At 44.2% G+C, this 16,454-nt stretch overlaps 2 protein-coding genes and 1 long non-coding RNA gene across 5 annotated transcripts in view; 1 reads left to right on the top strand and 2 right to left on the bottom strand.

Moving 5' to 3' along the window:
• The window catches only part of LOC119449746 (peptidyl-prolyl cis-trans isomerase 7-like), a 403,577-nt gene that overhangs the window by 374,099 nt on the left and 13,024 nt on the right, over nt 1–16,454 (top strand). The gene's annotated exons all lie outside the window — the stretch shown is intronic.
• On the bottom strand, nt 711–16,363 carry LOC119449740 (ubiquitin-like protein 3). Of its 3 annotated transcripts, none has more exons than XM_037712984.2 (6): nt 15,616–16,363; nt 10,509–10,559; nt 10,329–10,437; nt 6,016–6,102; nt 1,406–1,483; nt 711–1,347 (listed from the first exon to the last, which is right to left on the bottom strand). In XM_037712984.2, the coding sequence occupies exons 1-6, from the start codon at nt 15,640–15,642 to the stop codon at nt 1,283–1,285; spliced, it is 417 nt and encodes a 138-aa protein (XP_037568912.1). In that variant the 5' UTR covers nt 15,643–16,363; the 3' UTR covers nt 711–1,282. The 3 variants fall into 3 exon arrangements, with proteins under 3 accessions (XP_037568912.1, XP_049521380.1, XP_037568913.1); XM_049665423.1 differs by lacking the exon at nt 15,616–16,363 and adding an exon at nt 14,369–15,597; XM_037712985.2 differs by lacking the exon at nt 10,509–10,559 and having other exon boundaries at nt 15,616–16,333.
• On the bottom strand, nt 12,624–14,362 carry LOC125944677 (uncharacterized). Its single transcript, XR_007466352.1, has 2 exons — nt 13,485–14,362; nt 12,624–13,356 (listed from the first exon to the last, which is right to left on the bottom strand). It is a non-coding gene; the product is annotated as an uncharacterized LOC125944677 (long non-coding RNA).

The raw sequence follows: 16,454 nt of genomic DNA, 5'->3' as shown, positions 1-16,454 counted from the left end.
GCTGCGACAGGCTGGCCATTGCAAGCTTTCTTAAACAAGAGAAAATGGCATACTTGCATGCACATAAGCAAATAAGATGCAACATAACTGCACAGGAGCTAGTTTCAGTAATTACACTTGTTGCACTAGAGCCGGTAACACCACACACAATGACAAGTGTTGAAAGAGAGCTCCAAATGTGGCAACAACTGCTTCAATAACTAGTACTACAGGTCCTCCAATCAAGACTGGTGCACCACCACTCCACTGCTCTAAGTTCAGTGTGCCGTTTGAATGGAACAGTGAGAAATTGCTGCAACCTCTGATGCCCGACGTAGAACCTATGCAAAACGTGATTACAAGAGAAGAACCTGGTACTCTATAATAAGGTTGAGCAATAGGCTAATTCTACCAGCAATTTCAGCAACAAATACGGCATTAAAAACCACTAGTACTACTATTGCTAGGAGGCCAACAACAATTAGTGCTGACAAAAATTCACGTAACACTATGAATAGACAAGGCAAAGACGCAGTTCGTTTTGAAAAAAAAAAAAAAAATTATTGGTGAAAAGAGATAAAAAATTTGAAGCTAGTGTGAATGCAGAACTGCAATCATGCAAAAGCTGTTTTCTGAATAACTACTGCTGCTGAAAGCTTTGAGTAACCACAAAATCCGCTGCACTAACTTCTCGCACACAATTTGTCATAGAAAACAGAACATTGCACAGATTTCAGGGTGTGTCCAGACTTTACTTTCAAAGCACCACTGCGGCTATGACACCCACGTGCAACACTGAGTGAATTTGTGACGGGCACATACAGACCACCAGCCTTGATCGAAAAAAACAGGTCCACTCTGCGCTTAAAGCAGACATCAGCTTCTGCACCAGCTGTGCTCGAAGACGCTGCTGGTTCTGGCCTCTGGGATGACGAGCGGGTAAGCTCCACACTGCAGAAGCCCAAGATACTGGAACCGATGCTGGCGCTAGACGAACATCACAAGAACAGTCAGTGGCTGCTTCACGAGCACCTCTTCGTTGCAGTCACTTGCTGTGCTAGCTGCTTCCCGTTTGAGATGAACATGGTGGAAGAGACTAGCCTGGTGGTACACCTTGGGAGGAACAGCCTACCAAGTTGGGGATCGTTACCACGCCACGCATTTCCGCTGGTTTCACTCGGGGGGGCATGCGTGTCGTTCAGCGCACGCGCACACACACGCACGCACGGTAGTCGCCGCACAGAGCGTCCGCTTTTATTCTTTGTTCAGGCTATGTACAGGGCCGACGATGGTCCAGGGGAGTTCACAGTATGGAGCAGCTGGCGCTACAGCAGCCGCTGCTTCGTTCTTTGCTCTTCTGGCGCTGGTCTGCGTGGACGAGCGAAGATTAGGCCAGGACAAGGGCGGCATCAATGACACAGCTCACCTTGAGAGTTCGGCTCTGGCAGGTTCTCCCTGGGCACAAGGTGCATCACAGTGGTCTTGCCCAGGGGAAGCTGCAGTGCTGTTAAAACACAGACGCCACTCACTATTTGACTTTCATAATGGTGTTAACAGAGTGGGCTCATGCCAAGAGCTAGTCACGTGAACAACTGGAGCAAGTGGTCAATGCAATAATTTGTTAGCAAAGCAATGTGTGATTACTGGAACATTTTGTTTTCTTAAAAAGCGGAAAAACAAACTAAGACCTCAGGTGAAAGTTTGGTTGGGTGAAGACTATAAGAAAGAAAAAAATCCTTGAGAGCAGAAGAGAGTTAAGCTTTATCTCAGAGAGATTGGAAGCTAAAAAAATGTTTAGGATCATGAGGGCATGAACTGGGGTTTGCTGCGCACATTCGGTATCGGCACGGACATGAACAAAAGTGTCGATGTGGCCTCTAGATTAAGAACATTGTGGCCAGCAGAATAATATAGTCAGTAAACGGGCAGCTATGTATCCAAGAGCAGAGCAAACATGCAAGCCCGAATTGGCTAGTGATAGCGGTTATTTACATACAGATGTGAACAAAAAGATAAATTTTGCATTTCTTGTTCCACTGAGAAACAGCTCGTAAGGTTGGTGCTGCATTATGCCACACCACTACCCTAGGGCAATAGATGATATTGACAAGTGTACTTGTTTATCTTTCACCGGTGGCCGCTTTTCATCGGCTACCAAATGTTAAACGTTATTGCTAGGCGCAGGACGCGCCTGCATGTATCGGAAGTTTCTCAAACGTTATTGATGCTTCTATCCATTGTCTGTTGTCACCTACACTTATGGAATCTGATTGTATGAGTGACGCGAATTGTCTAGTACTTTCTAGAAAACACGCGGGCACCAGGGATTACTCTGGAACCTTCGATGACTCATGTATAAAAGCCGACGCGTTTCGCCGCTGATCAGTTTTCGACGATCGCTCACTGTGTTTGCCACTATCGTTGTGCTTCTAGTGCAACTTGCTTTTGTAGGCACAGGTTCGCCCAATAAAGTCTGTTTCGTCATTCACAGTTATGAGACTGTTTTCTTCACAGTCACTACTACGTGACATCTGGTGGAGGTGCTAGTGCGTTGATGCACCAAACGCCCCCAAAAAGCCGCGATCCAAGCCCAAAACCAGAGGATAACACCAGCATCGCCAAGGACCAGCGCGCTAGCCGCAGGCAGCAAGGACTTCTGCCGGAGTACGGAATTCTTCACGAGAAGACCACAACGATCAAGGCCAAATCAATGACCCCAATGGCAACCCCAGCGTCTCCCATCCTGCCGCAACCACCTCGGGTGCCACCAACCTTCTGTGGATCGTCGGCTGAAGACCCTGAAACCTGGCTGCTGGAGACATACGAGAGGACCACAATGTTCAACAAATGGAGTGACGACAACAAGCAGCGCCATGTCTATTTTTCGTTGGATGACGCTGCTCCTTCCTGGTTTGAGAACAGAGAGACCACCCTGGTGACATGGGACCCATTTCGTGAGAACTTCATAAGGACCTTCAAGAGTGTCGTACGAAAGGAAAGGGCCGAGGTTCTCTTAGAAACCAGAGTGCAATTGCTGAATGAGAACATCGCCATATTCACCGAGGAGATGACTCACCTCTTCCGCCACGCCGACCCCGACATGTCTGAAGAAAAGAAAGTTCGCTTCTTGATGTGAGGTGCCAAAGAGCAACTATTCGCCGGATTAATACGCAAACCGTCCCAAGACTGTTGCAGAATTTGTTTCGGAGGCCACGACGATCGAGAAGACGCTTGAAATGCGCGCCAGGCAATACAACCGCCGTGCACTGACAAACGAGGCCGAAGCTCAAGCGCTAGGTGCCGACGACCTGCGAGATACGATCAGAGATAGATCAGGTTCAAATGGCCAAATCAGACATCACTTGTTTTCTGTCCTCACGAGGGTTTCGACGGGAATTCAGGGCGCAGGCTCCTTTCCCAAGCGTATCACCCCTGAAGGAAGCCGAACGCCAGGCCGGGGTACACTTGTACCCATTTGAACCAGTGGGTGCCCGGCGGCGGTGGGAGTCGAACCCACAACCTCACACAGCCGAGGCGGGCACTCTTCCACGAGGCCACGGTTGTGAGATAGATCAGGTCGTACGGGAAGAGCTGCAGAAGTTATGGCCAAGGTCGTAGCCTCAGGTGGCCTCGATCGCTGACATAGTCAAAGAAGGGATTCAGCGGTCACTGTAAGTGACAGAAGTTCCGGCATCACCTCAACCGGGCCGGAAGCTATGACGTACAACTTGCTTTTGTGGGCACAGGTTCACCCAATAAAGTCCGTTTCGTCATTCACAGTTTTGAGACTGTTTTCTTCACCGTCACTACTACGTGACAATATGCAAAATTTTGTAAGCAGGCTTTCCCATTCACCTGACTTGCTCTAACATATATGGGCAACCTTCCGCTAATAAGCATTTTTGAAGCAAAGAGATCCGTATTGAAAGCGTGGGTGGTGTGAGGAACGGAGGACAACCGGAATGGGAACACCAATCCACACGCTGACACATTCTCTGCGATTCTAGCTAAGGTCCACTATTTTGGTAAGGTTGGGCAAGGTGTCGGGAGAAGCGCACTTGCAGATGTTGCTTATTGTCTATTGAGCATTCACTGGCATGATATGTTATTTGCACCACACAGCCCACCCCATCATGCACACAACTTGTGTATGCCAAGACTGCATCACAAGGGAACTGTATACATAAACCAGTATGTGGAGATATGTGCACACTGGCGAGAGAAATTTTAACGATAACTGCAAAGTTTAGCCAGGGTTTGTAAAGAATGTTTAACTCAAAAATCAAAGGGGGGAAACAAGCCTTATACACATACACTGAAAGACAGTGAAATCTCCTTCGTCAATGCTGCTAAGCAGCTGCTGAGTTGACCTACATAGTGTAAAGATGTCAATAGCCTACAAGCATGATGATTAATGGTGTCCGACTTCAGCAAAAGATGCTTATTAAGCTAAAGCCAAATGGCTGAAACTTCATGCTAGGCATTTCTAGAGCCTAGAGCTCGAAAATGGAGCAATGATGGCTGCAGTGTGAAACAACTTGAACAAAAAAGTGCCACGGCTTGGTTACTTGCTCTTGCTTGGACTAGTTCCACAATGGCAACAGTAATTTAAACAAGCCTGTCGTAGGTGGCTGTGAATACAGCACATTGAAATCGTTTAGTGAAAAATAAGATTGCTTCTTGACAGACTTTGCCCATGGCATAGCCCCTAGGCGGACTTTGTTGTTTTGAATGTCCAAAAGTCGCCCCGAAGACCAGTTTTCAAGGAATTGAAGGAGCACATTTACTTTCAAGGAGTTCTTTTTTCAAGTTCAAGGGTTTTCAAGGAGGTGTACGAACGCTGTTAGCCTAGTGAAAGGCTTGTCATGCTAAAAGTGGAGCTTTTTACTGTGTAACCAAATTTTATCTATCTCTGTTCCTTTTGCTGAGACAGTGCACACCCTGTTTCACAGTACAAAACACAGCACCTAATAGCTTAAAAATGTAGGCAATAAATTTTCAAAAGAAAACAATATCATGTCTTTTTGTCAACTACTGCATACGGCAAAGTATGGAGCAATGTCTTGGGATGCATGACAAAGGTCAGCACAAAAAATGACTTTGCCAGATTGTTCACTCCCCCCCATGGCAACCAATTAAGGCCCATTACAATTTCAGTTATACTGAGGTTTTGAATAGAGTGGAGAAAGAATGTTACAGATGAGAATTTGGTTTAGATGACATTTTCATAAAGAAGCAAATGCATAAGGACAGGCACACACAGAAAAAGTCTGGCTGACTAGATAATATCCATGCAATGTCCCTGTTAGTGTTGTGTATGAATTTAGGTGATGGCTTGCTCATAGACATGTCAGCTGCAGCAAACAAGGCCAGCGAAGTCCATCACAACTTGACACTGATGACTACAACACACAATATTTTGAACCAGAGGGCACGAAGCGTAGCCTGCCGCAAACCTTGGAAGATCGAATGTCTTTTGCCACAAATAGCCATCAACTGTTAGAAGTAGTGTAGTACCATCAAAGATGTCAATTTCCTAATACTCATTCATAACAGGTAGCTTCACTTTCAATGCTTTGTAAGAATTAGACATACCAAATGCCACAGTATAAGCAGAGCAATATTCCATGCACTTTGCTAGCGCTCAATGGCATACTTTATAACGCTACCTACAAACCAAAATTTATTCACGATTTCATGTGCAAGTGGTACTTTGAAATCTTGAACTGAAGATGAAGAAGACAAGATGAAACTATTAAATTTCTCAACCTCTTTCCAAGGTTTTGTCCTTTGTCCCCCCCCCCCCCCCCCCCGCCTGCTGCTGATCTTGGCTGCTCATGCAGCGTAATAGAACCAATGAAGCAATTGCAGCGCACCACTGTGGTAGGAGGCCATCCTGAATTCTTAGGTTTCAATTTGGTATATAGTGAGAAGTGGTTGTTCCAGAATGGTAAGAGTGCCACAAGATTGAGCTGCACTTTTTCCAGAGTGAGGAACCCAGCCAAACAGCATATATGCCATGCAACACCAGCTTACCGCCCAAGGTCACATTGCCGTGAAGAAAGCGCCCTTGATAGATGAGGCGCAGGATCTCTGCCTTGGACACGGCCTCGTCAGACCACTCTGCACAGCACCATGAGAGAAATTCAATTTGATAAGTGCATACTTATCACAATGAGCGAGTTGGCAAATATTTAGGAATGTAAAAGGGTAAATTATTTTTTTTTTCTACGTCACTGATTGATAATAAGATTGTGCAATGAGCACCTAATGAACAAAGAAGCAAGAAATGCAAAAAGTTAGCAATTCAGATAGAAGGGACAACCACAACTGTCCAATGAGGGGTCATTCTCTCGGCCCGATGCATTCTCCCAGTCAAGCAACAAAACCAACTGCTTATACTTTAACCATTAGGCCAAAACTTGAGTACGCCTGCACTGTAATGGACTCTTATACTAAAGACAAATCAGAATATTAGAAATGATTCAACAGAATTCGCTTTGTCTTTTCGAAGTACCACACCAATGGATTGGCAAATAATAATATTGTGGGCATTTCTTAGTGACTTCTTCGTTGGCTGCACATGTTCATCATCTCATTGGCTTCGTCGTCTTCATCGCTTGTGGGGACTCATCTTGAGACTGATCTGTGCCTCGAGTGATCGGTCCGTCGCGTCTTCGGGGCGTATTAAAGGTTGTGTAAACGCTACGTCACAATATACAGAAGCATGCCCGCTGATATAGCAAAGTATAATATGGAGACTTAAGTTCATCATCTGGTAAATAACAATATGCTATCAAATTAGTCTTATTTTCCGGTATACATGCTGGATGGTCATTCTGGGCTAAAAGCTACACAGGTAGCTTGACGTTTGCCAGAAGACCTTACAAGGTAAAAGCAATCAAACAGTGTGTGCACAATTCAAGATCGTACAATAGCATTAACTAAAAGCTCGTTTCACTGGGTCCCAATCCTTCTGTAAATCCACTAGACATGCAACTGACCTAGTCACCGTCACATGCTTTCAGTGACGTCTTACTGTCCAAGAACAGCAAATGTTCCTTATTCTTCCTAAACATTAACAGAATTAAAATTACTACCACTAAGATTTCAATCAGTGTACCGAGAGTGTACAACTTTTCAATGTCAGAATGTCACGTATTTTATATAGCTAGGGCGTTACCAGCTTAACTATTTTCTTACCACGGCACCAGGCATCGATCACAGGTGACCGAAGTTTTTGAGCGCCTATTTTAAAAAGAAACGCTGCGTGCCTGGACTCGTAGCACCATCTCGGTGATTGTATACAAAGAAGAGTTTCCGTTTCTGCGCGGTTCACATTTTTACCGCGCGGTAGGGATTTTTAAAGGGCGGCCGAGCTGTAAGGTTGAGCGGCGTGATGCCGTCGACATCTGGTGCTGCGCGCGCTCGAAAGAAAGCAGTTTCGCTTGATCCCGATGATCCAAGAAGCAATCTTTTGGACTTTTCGAGCAGTGATAACTCCAACATCGATGTCGCGTCCATCGGAGTTTAGTTCGGATGAGGAAACTTCAGCAGATCAGCCGGGAACATCAGCTGTTACATGCCGGCAAGTTTCATTTTCGCCTCCCGTTTTGTTTATTGATATCTACAGCCGGTTCAGTTGCCCTGTTGGTGTCCAAACTATTTTCTTTATTTATGGTATGTCCCCTTCATTTGGACAAGACGTGCTGCCACCAGTGTCGGCCCTAGAGAGATCCGGGCATTGACCTCGGGACGACGCTCCGTAGGGGTCCGAAGCGGCTGGCAAGAGATCTTGATTTTTTTTGCCTGTCCTTTACGGCGAAGGTTGTTATGCTATAGGCATAAACACCAACAAATATGCACAGACGCATATCCTTGACAAACCGACGTAGAGAATTTTTTTCTCTGAAGATATAAGTCTATCATTAGCAAAGTTTGCCATGAATTTCATTATTTGTGTTTGGTAATTTTTATTACGTATATTGTAATTATTGTTTCTTTCCCGAAATGTACTTTTGAAACGTGCGCTTAGTACTCATGTTTTGTATATATTATGCTGTAAATTAATATTTTTCCTGAAAAGAAAATTGTAGGTAGGACCAACCAAGAACTTGAATGTTTCACTATGCGTCATGTAATTTTTCTTAACTGAAAGAGTACTTTATCTATGGGTATAATTCTTTAAAGAAATGTTGCCAAGGGATATATCACCAATTTGTATATTTAGGAATTTCTCAAAAAAATTTTTTGCCAGAGATATTACTTCTTACTGCAATTTTATGATGAAAATTTGTTTTTTGTTGCTTAAGAATTTTTATGGAAATTTTTTGTATTCTTTTAAAATAAATATTGTTTGAAAGCACGTTCATTTACCTTCATTGTTATATACTGCATGACACCGTAAACTTATTGGCTGTTACACAAAATTTTTTAACTCAAACATACAAAAAACAGCCAATTTCACCGTGATAAGAAAAAAGTTAAACTAGAAAAAAAAAAAGTATGCTGCATTTCCCCTCTAATATTCCGTCGGAAGGAGGGGGGGGGGGGGGGGAAACGAAAGCAAAATTTACCAGAGAGCTAAGATGGCGACCGGCCCGCAGCTGTAAGCCTGCATGCGTTCTGATGCAGGAAGCTTGGCAAGGTCAACGCCACATGTCAGCTGCTGCCAAAGCAATCTTTACTTCTTTTGTTCTTATTTGCGTCCATTTTAACCCTGTCACTGAGAAGATACAGAAGTGGGAAGGGGGTTAATGCAGAGGTGTAAAGGAAGCCATCTCCCGAGTTCTTGCACTATGGCCACTGCAGTGGATGATTAAGCTCAATGATGGCAACTCGGAGTGATGTGTACGTAGACGTATTTATTATTCATTGGAGATCTGCACCCACATAATGTTATAAAGGACCGCTCTAGTTGTATTCAAGTTTCATGTGCACTCACTCTTAAGCTGTATGGCGTTGTGCTTTTGCTAGACTGCTTCTCAAAAACAGTTATTTTGTGTAATGGTTACAGCTACAGGGTTGAGTGGAATTTGCAATGATACAGCAACATTTACCATGTACATAATTAATAAACTAAATATTCATTGGAAAAGAAATAAAAGAAAGCAAACCTGATGAGTAAAATTATCCACCATAAAAAGCCGGTGAAAGTCAATCTAGAAAAATCTAGAAAACTATATTCACCAAAAAAAAAAAGGCAAATTTTTGGTGGAAATAGAAATGAGGAAAGTATGTTGAATTTTGTGAAATTAATAACAGAAAACACTGGACCCTAGCCTAGAAATGCCCGTTTTGTTTTGTGTGTGCTTAAGATTTGCTTAAAGAGACACTAATGGCAAATACTAAGTCGACGTGGACTGTTTAAATACCTTTTCATAAACATTGAAACGCTTGTCTCGTGCAAATAAAAGACTTAGTTTACGAGAAAATTGCATCTGAAGAGTCCAAATACCTTTATTGCAATTCAAATCTCCCGCCACGTATACCGAGGAGTGGTGACGTTGCATACGCCATTACCGCCCTTTGCTGCCGTTGGCGAGTGAAACGGAACCCGACAGACGGTGGGGTACTGTATGCCGCTGCAGCTGATTTCAGTCAAGCGGCGTAGAATGTTCAGGCATTCCGCGACGTCACATGGAAGTGGAATTCTCCGCTAATTGCGGTTAGTGCGAGGTTCGCGAGCCAGAAAAACCAGCGCAGCACTACACGATAACAGAACAACGGAAACGCGAAAGCATGGGCGGCGCGTAGTCGTGCGAAAACGAAACCTTTTGACCGCCCGTGTCGTTGTCAACGGTGTAATGTCCGTGAGTTCTTTTTAGTCACAGTGAAATAGAAAGTAGTATTTTCTTTTTTCTTATAATACAATACGATTATGGTTTCATAACGAGTGGTTCAGTACTAGTGACAGAATTTAAATGAGGAGTGCCTTCGTCATCGGGCGAGTACTTGAATGTCCCGGGGGAGTCTCTAACCGTGTCATGCATTTACCTCAATCAATTTCTCGATTACTAAGGCTCTGATCGCGATAATATTGACGCCTTAGAGATACTCGAGCACTAATACATCACTTTAGCTTGACTTAGTATTTGCCTTCAGTGTCCCTTTAAGTCAAACATAAAATAAATTCTCAACCAGATGCACCCTCATAGCTTTCATTGTAAATTGTGCTCCTGCAAAAACGTTTGCCTGGACACAATCACACGGGACATAATATGCCAAACGTTGTACGCCGGAAATGTTTCATTCTTTGGGGACTGTACATTGCCAGCCACATCTTTTATAGATAATACAGTGCATGAGAATTCCTCATGGTTACCCATGTTGCCTGTCGCATTTCTCACCTTGGGGCCAGTTGTCGAACACGTGCTGGGCAATCTCTGCGGCTGAGTCATTCGGGCTGAAGGCGAATTCCTTGGTCTTGCCACTGACCAAGATCAGCCGTAGGTTCACCTGCAAGAGCGCGCCACGTGTTCAAGTTACGTCGCCACAATCCTTAGCCCCCGTTGTAGACTCATACTGACGCGGTCACTGGTGCCTTCTCCCGATGAGCAGAAGCCCATTGTGCTGTCCACCTGGCAAAAGCAATTCACAGATCACGTCCAGCACTGACATGCTCTCAACTAACTGCACAATGACCCTTATGAACTATGATTATGGTCCTAAATCTCAAAAGACGGAGAGGTTAAAAAAAAAAAAGTGTTCCCTACCATCACTTCAACCCACCTAGCAATAACTAGCTCAGGTAGTGTTTAATGGTTGCCCCCAGAACATGCACCGTGCACCTAAACACCTCCGTGCTCAGTCTTTACTGCCATTAACAAGCTTTCCACCATGTAATTACGCAATGCTCTTCTTTTTTTTTTTTTGACACCTGTGTACCATTATTACATAGAAGCCCTGTTTTTGCCGACGTTTGTTCTCGAGGTTCTCAATATTTGTGTGATGCTCTATGATGCCCTGCTATGAATTCTAACCGGCTATGGAACTTAAGTAGCCCTCATGGTTCCCATGCGCACAACACTGAATTGGTCTGTACATCTTCAGGGACCCATAGCGTACCCCCCCCCCCATATTTGGTGGCAAGCTATTGTTATGACGTTTGCCAACACAATGGCAAAGGTCATAAAATAGCGACCTGAAATAGAGACCTTTAGATTCAATTGGCATTTCTGGCACCGTATGAAGCGCGATGCACAGCATTACCAGTACTGCTGATCAAGCCAACAGCATGATCTGTACTCGGATGGTACAGTACAGAGAAAGCTGGAACCAGGCTTCACAGCCTGAATCACTAATGGACCACATCTCTCAGTGGCATGACCCAAACAATGTATTCAGTGTCTGGCAGCGTTAGTGCAGACAGTGTGATCTTTGCTGCTATCTTTCTAGTCTCATAACTTTGGTAAAGACAACTCACTGTCTTTATTTTCACCACTCAATTTCATTCCTGAAAAATATTTCAAAAACAGCACATCATGACCTCAGGCCTGGCTGCCTTTGCATGGTAAATAGATGTGCGGCATTAAAAAAAAAAAAAAAAAAAAAAAAGTGCCAAAAATGTGCAGGTCTAGCATTATATTTTTTCCAAAAGATTGAGTCCACTAAAAAGCTCCCTTGAGTATATATCCTTCACATTCCTATGAAACGCAATCATTTACAAGCTTAAAGGAGCACCGTGTTTGGGGGCACAATTCATTTGAACACCAAGACAAAGCTTGCATTTTTATGCCCTTCTGTCAACAGCTTCTATTACCGAAAAGCCATTCGATGTCCCACCCATTGGACATCACATTCATCATGTAATTAAGTGTTTGGCCTTTTACTGTTTCTTCCACTGGAACACTACAATACAGTCAATGAATTAGTTCACAATTGTAGCTATGTATTGTAGTAGAATGAGCGCAAGCCTTTTAAGAGCCCCTCCATAGCCAACTATGCTTCTTCAGTAATTCTATACACTACACAAGCTTCAATGCTGCTTTTAGCATGGCTGTTTTGGTCTTCACTCTCTCAATCCTGCATAGGTGTAATCCACCTTTGGTGTCAATCATGAAAGCTAACTCTGCTTTTCAGTTCTAGTTTTTGTGTTTCTAGTTTTCTAGTAGTTCCGGTTAGAAAAAATTGTTGGAAGACATGGGTACTTTCAGATACATGGTAAGCTACAGCTGATAACACCAATTTGTGCCAGATATGATGGCAACCAGAAAAAGTTTTGGTGTGTGAAAATGACACATCTTTTAACACTTTTTCGCCTAACAATTCCTGTAGGAACTACAATACTTCGCAAAGGAATATCCGTTATAGTGAGAGATGAGAGGAGACATTGTGACAAAAGAAAAAAAAACATTAATCATGGAAACCGGAGCGCCTGCAACTCAAATTACACAATGTGTTTACTCGGTGTCACAGATAAAAATGATTCTGAATGTAATTTTACAGATGTCCACATTCTACGAGTCCCCTATGTTGCATAAAAAGTGTTGAATAGTCTGTGGCAATTACCCGCATAATTAATATTGTGAATCTAGAAGTTTGAGGAATTCTAAGAACTGTCTGCAGTGCGGTGAATATATGAAATTCAAATACAATGTTATACCCCAAAAAGCTCCACTGCAAAGTTTTTTTGCAATTTCCTTTGTTTTCTTGACTGGGCACACAATTTTTTTTTACTTTCATAGCACTCGGAAGCAATAATCACTCACAGCCAGTTTTCGATGTCAAAGTGTGTGCCCTACTGATGTCCCCATGAAGAAAACATGCAGCTTCAGCAAATTAACCCTTTAAGTGCTGTGGACGAGTCATACTCTGTTACAATTTTTTGTTGCAATTAGTGCCAAGGACGAGTCTGGCCAGTCCGATCGGGTGCTCTTTCCGAGTGCCAGTAACGGGCCGGGCTCATCCAATCCATTCTGATGTTCTGGCAAGTTCCCTCTTTGCACAAGAAGGCCTATAGACTCTGTTCTGTATAGGTTCGTCTGGTAGAGTTTTTAAAGAAGGTAGCTGCCAGTTGCACGTTTCTGCACCCATTGCGAAAGCGCGGCTTTCATTTCATTGTCATCAAGCTCTGAAGATGATTTACTTCTGCATTAAAGCACTGATAGTGATGGCAATGTTTTTTGTGCTGTACACAACCAGGGACTTTGATGTCGCTGACTACGACAATAGTTCTGATACAGCGTGGCAACGAACAATGCGAGTTAATGAAACCTTCTGCCAGTACCTAAATTTGTGTATTTTCGGACACAATTGTGAATTTGCTACTCCCATGTCACATATATTTCGAATCTGCAATAAGCTGGCTATCCAGATGCGCAATAAAAAATAATGTTCATTTTCTGGACACATTTTTCTTTTTATTTGTGGTCGGCACTTTTAAAGGGTACAAGGCTTCCACATTCTTAAAGTAGCACATAAATATAAAAGTTATTTGCAAGAATTAGTGCAGGAATAACTTTGCCAGTATGCTCAATGGTTTAAAGGGACACTGAACCAAAGACTGAATTTCTGAAGTTTTGAGAACTTGACTATGCCACAATGGCCAAAGTACAAGAAACCACATTGACATCCGTGACGCCAAACTGTACAGGTGCTGGGGTTTTAACAAGCAATACAAAAAATATGTAACGCTGACTTTTGTTTTCTCTTTTAATAATAAAACTGTAGCCACAAATTTAGGAAGAAATAGAGTTTTAGCAGCACCCCTACAAGCAGAAATAGAATGCGCAAAATCAGGAGCAGGTCATACAGCTCTGCCCCAATGCCAACCACAATTGCATGCAAGTATTGTAATTGTCTCCCTTTTGCTAAGTGGCATGCTAATGCAATGAAGTACAACTATGAGTATGCAACTGCAGCCATATAACTTACCACAGTGAGCATAACTGAGGTTTGTTAAAAGACTGTCTGCAATGCGATTAAAAAGACTGGCATAACAGCTGTCCACAAGTCAAGCAGTTCCCGACCTTGCCAATGTGCAACTGCTTCATACATACTTGCATAAAACAGCAATGCTTTCACAAAGTTCCTCCCATGTTGGTTATCCGTATTATACTAAACATCCACACTTGAATAGTGGAGATTATAAACATAACTGTCGGTCGGAACATATGCAATAAAATGTAACTAAATACATTCGGGTCTTCAAATGTAGTACAGAAACGGCAGCTCAAGTGCACAAAACATAATTGGAAACATTAAACGATAACAGGTAACGCTTATTTCTACAGGTACTCTCGAATTACACAATAATTGTGATAGCATCATGAAGGTCTTATCAGTTGAGCTCAAATATTTGGCACGGGCAACTTTATCAAGCCAAATGATCGGAAAACCCAAAGAGCATGTGCCTTCTTACATCAACACCATACCCAAGCCTGCTCACCAAGAAGAAAGCTGGTTCTGGTTGGGACAATAAATTGCGGTCGCAGAATATGCGATGCGTCGGTTCTGTCATCCTTTCTTAGCCTGTCCGTGTATTTTTCAGCTAGCACAACGGTGGCACTCACCTTCAAAAAGATTTCAATTGCCAAGCCATAGCAGTTTTCGATTTTATATTTATTATATGCATATATTACGACTGCAAGAACACTGTGTCTAGCAGATGCCAAGCTGGCGCTGGAAGTTATCGGGTCATAGGCTCAGTGAACCGAAAGTTGACACTATGCATATAATCAGGCGATGTTGGCTGAAACTGCTAGTTCAATCACGCACGTGAAACTAGTCACGTACTGCTAGTACGAAGTCTGGCCCCACTATCCTAGGCTAAGGTAAGCTGAACAACGTATTCAACAGGAAAGCTACCCTTTCAAAGTCAATTAATACAAAGAGGTGTGGCATCCTGTAGAACACACATTATGCTGGTCCCTCTGTCTTTCGCTTTTACATTTGAATATAAGCAGTCTTATCACACATTATTTCCGCAAAAGCTGCGGACAATAGACGAAGACCGTTTGCGTTTGTTCTGCAAAAGGCATCGGCATTTCCAAATTAAGCACCCTACTTCCACGGAACACCCAGTTCATGTGGAAAGGTCTACAAGCTTGATCTATCCATGTCATCTAACAGAGAAGTAAGTGCGCTCCTACAAACGCATCCGTTGGCCACACGGAGTCTTCACTCCAAGTGACGAAGCGAACCACCATCACGAGCAGTGAACGCTGTTAAACTAGCCGGAAAGATTTAGCCGGAAAGATTGCGTAGATGTGCTAAGTAACAGCTTTCAGTCAATGCACTAGCACTGTCGCTAGTTTAATATCCCATACACGTTACCAGAGGTGCTATAATGGCAAGACAGGTTTCCCGACGTGCGCATAGGCGCGTACCGATTATGATCGACAATGTCGGAATGCGAGCTTTCGCGTGGAAGGAGAGGCAATGAGACGCAAGTCGCCACAGAGTCAATTGTCTACGAGCCGATGCGGGTGGGGCGGGCGGCCCAGCGGCTCGCATCTCGTTTTGACCCCTCTCAGAGCTCCAGGACGAACCGCTCTGGCGGCCGCGTTCCCGTACTTAGTGGACTGACTGGCTTCTGCAAAAGCCAGGGCCGACATGCGCGGATCGATGCCGCTAGCGACAGGCACCAGCCGAGTCAGCCATGCGTGCGCCGACCAGGTCTGGAGCTCAGCTCACCTTGTCAGACGGAATCCGACTGCTCATTGCTGCGGGAGTTGAGCACAAGGCTGGAATCCGCGACGCAGCCGAGACGTTTCCGCAGGACGGTGCCTAATGGTGGACGGCTGGGCTATGCCTGACGACGACCGCGGCGGAGATCACGTAATGAGCATCACTTCGATGAAGAGATTTTCGCGACGCTCACGCCGCTCGCAAACAAAGGCGAGCATCAGAATTTACGAGGAGCTCCGCGGACACATCACACGGCGACAAAGTTGACGAGCAAGACAGTTCCGATACAGCTTCTGAAAATGGCGTTCCTCTCCCCATGAGCCCCGGTGCTTGCTGGGAAATGTTGACCTCGCGCGCTGCTCAGCGGTGGACGATGGCACTCGGCCGGAGGCCGATCGATTGCTGCTGCTTGGGGCTTGGCCTGCATTCGCGTTCGCTTTGTAGATTGTAGGTATTCTGTTGTTCATCCGGGGAGCTCAGCTCGGTGCCGCTATGGGCAGGCAACGTAGGGCCGCTAGCGACAATGCAGCTGTGCGTGCGTGCGTCCACAGTCGCGCTTCCTCAGTACGCCGCCGTCCGTACCAGTGAAGTCGGCGACATTTCTTAATCGATCATCGAAGTTATATCCGTTTACGTTAACCCCTAATCTTTACAAGGTGCTGAAACTGGTGGCACGTATTTATTGCCCGCCTCGAAGGTCGAGTATTACTTTCTTTTTTTGTTCATGCGTACGAGATCAAGGAAGGTACACACATTTGCGTCACCTCTCTTTTTCACACTTGGCGATGACTGGCTAGCGAATTGACGCTTAATTACAAGAATACCAATGAATATTTGATTATTTA

Source organism: Dermacentor silvarum, chromosome 4 (assembly GCF_013339745.2).
Source record: "Dermacentor silvarum isolate Dsil-2018 chromosome 4, BIME_Dsil_1.4, whole genome shotgun sequence".
Classification (NCBI taxonomy): Eukaryota; Metazoa; Arthropoda; class Arachnida; order Ixodida; family Ixodidae; genus Dermacentor; species Dermacentor silvarum.
The sequence above is the reverse complement of the archived record's forward strand: the minus strand, read 5'-3'. Positions and strand labels throughout refer to the sequence as shown.

What these genes read in the sequence shown, in the direction of transcription:
- LOC119449740 (XM_049665423.1), bottom strand. Translation starts at nt 14,440, where the DNA reads ATGACAGAACCGACGCATCGCATATTCTGCGACCGCAATTTATTGTCC. An exon ending in GAGAAGGCACCAGTGACCGC is followed by an intron (nt 10,438 to 10,508) that starts GTCAGTATGAGT and finishes GCGCTCTTGCAG; the next exon opens with GTGAACCTACGGCTGATCTT. An exon ending in CGGCAATGTGACCTTGGGCG is followed by an intron (nt 1,484 to 6,015) that starts GTAAGCTGGTGT and finishes GTGTTTTAACAG; the next exon opens with CACTGCAGCTTCCCCTGGGC.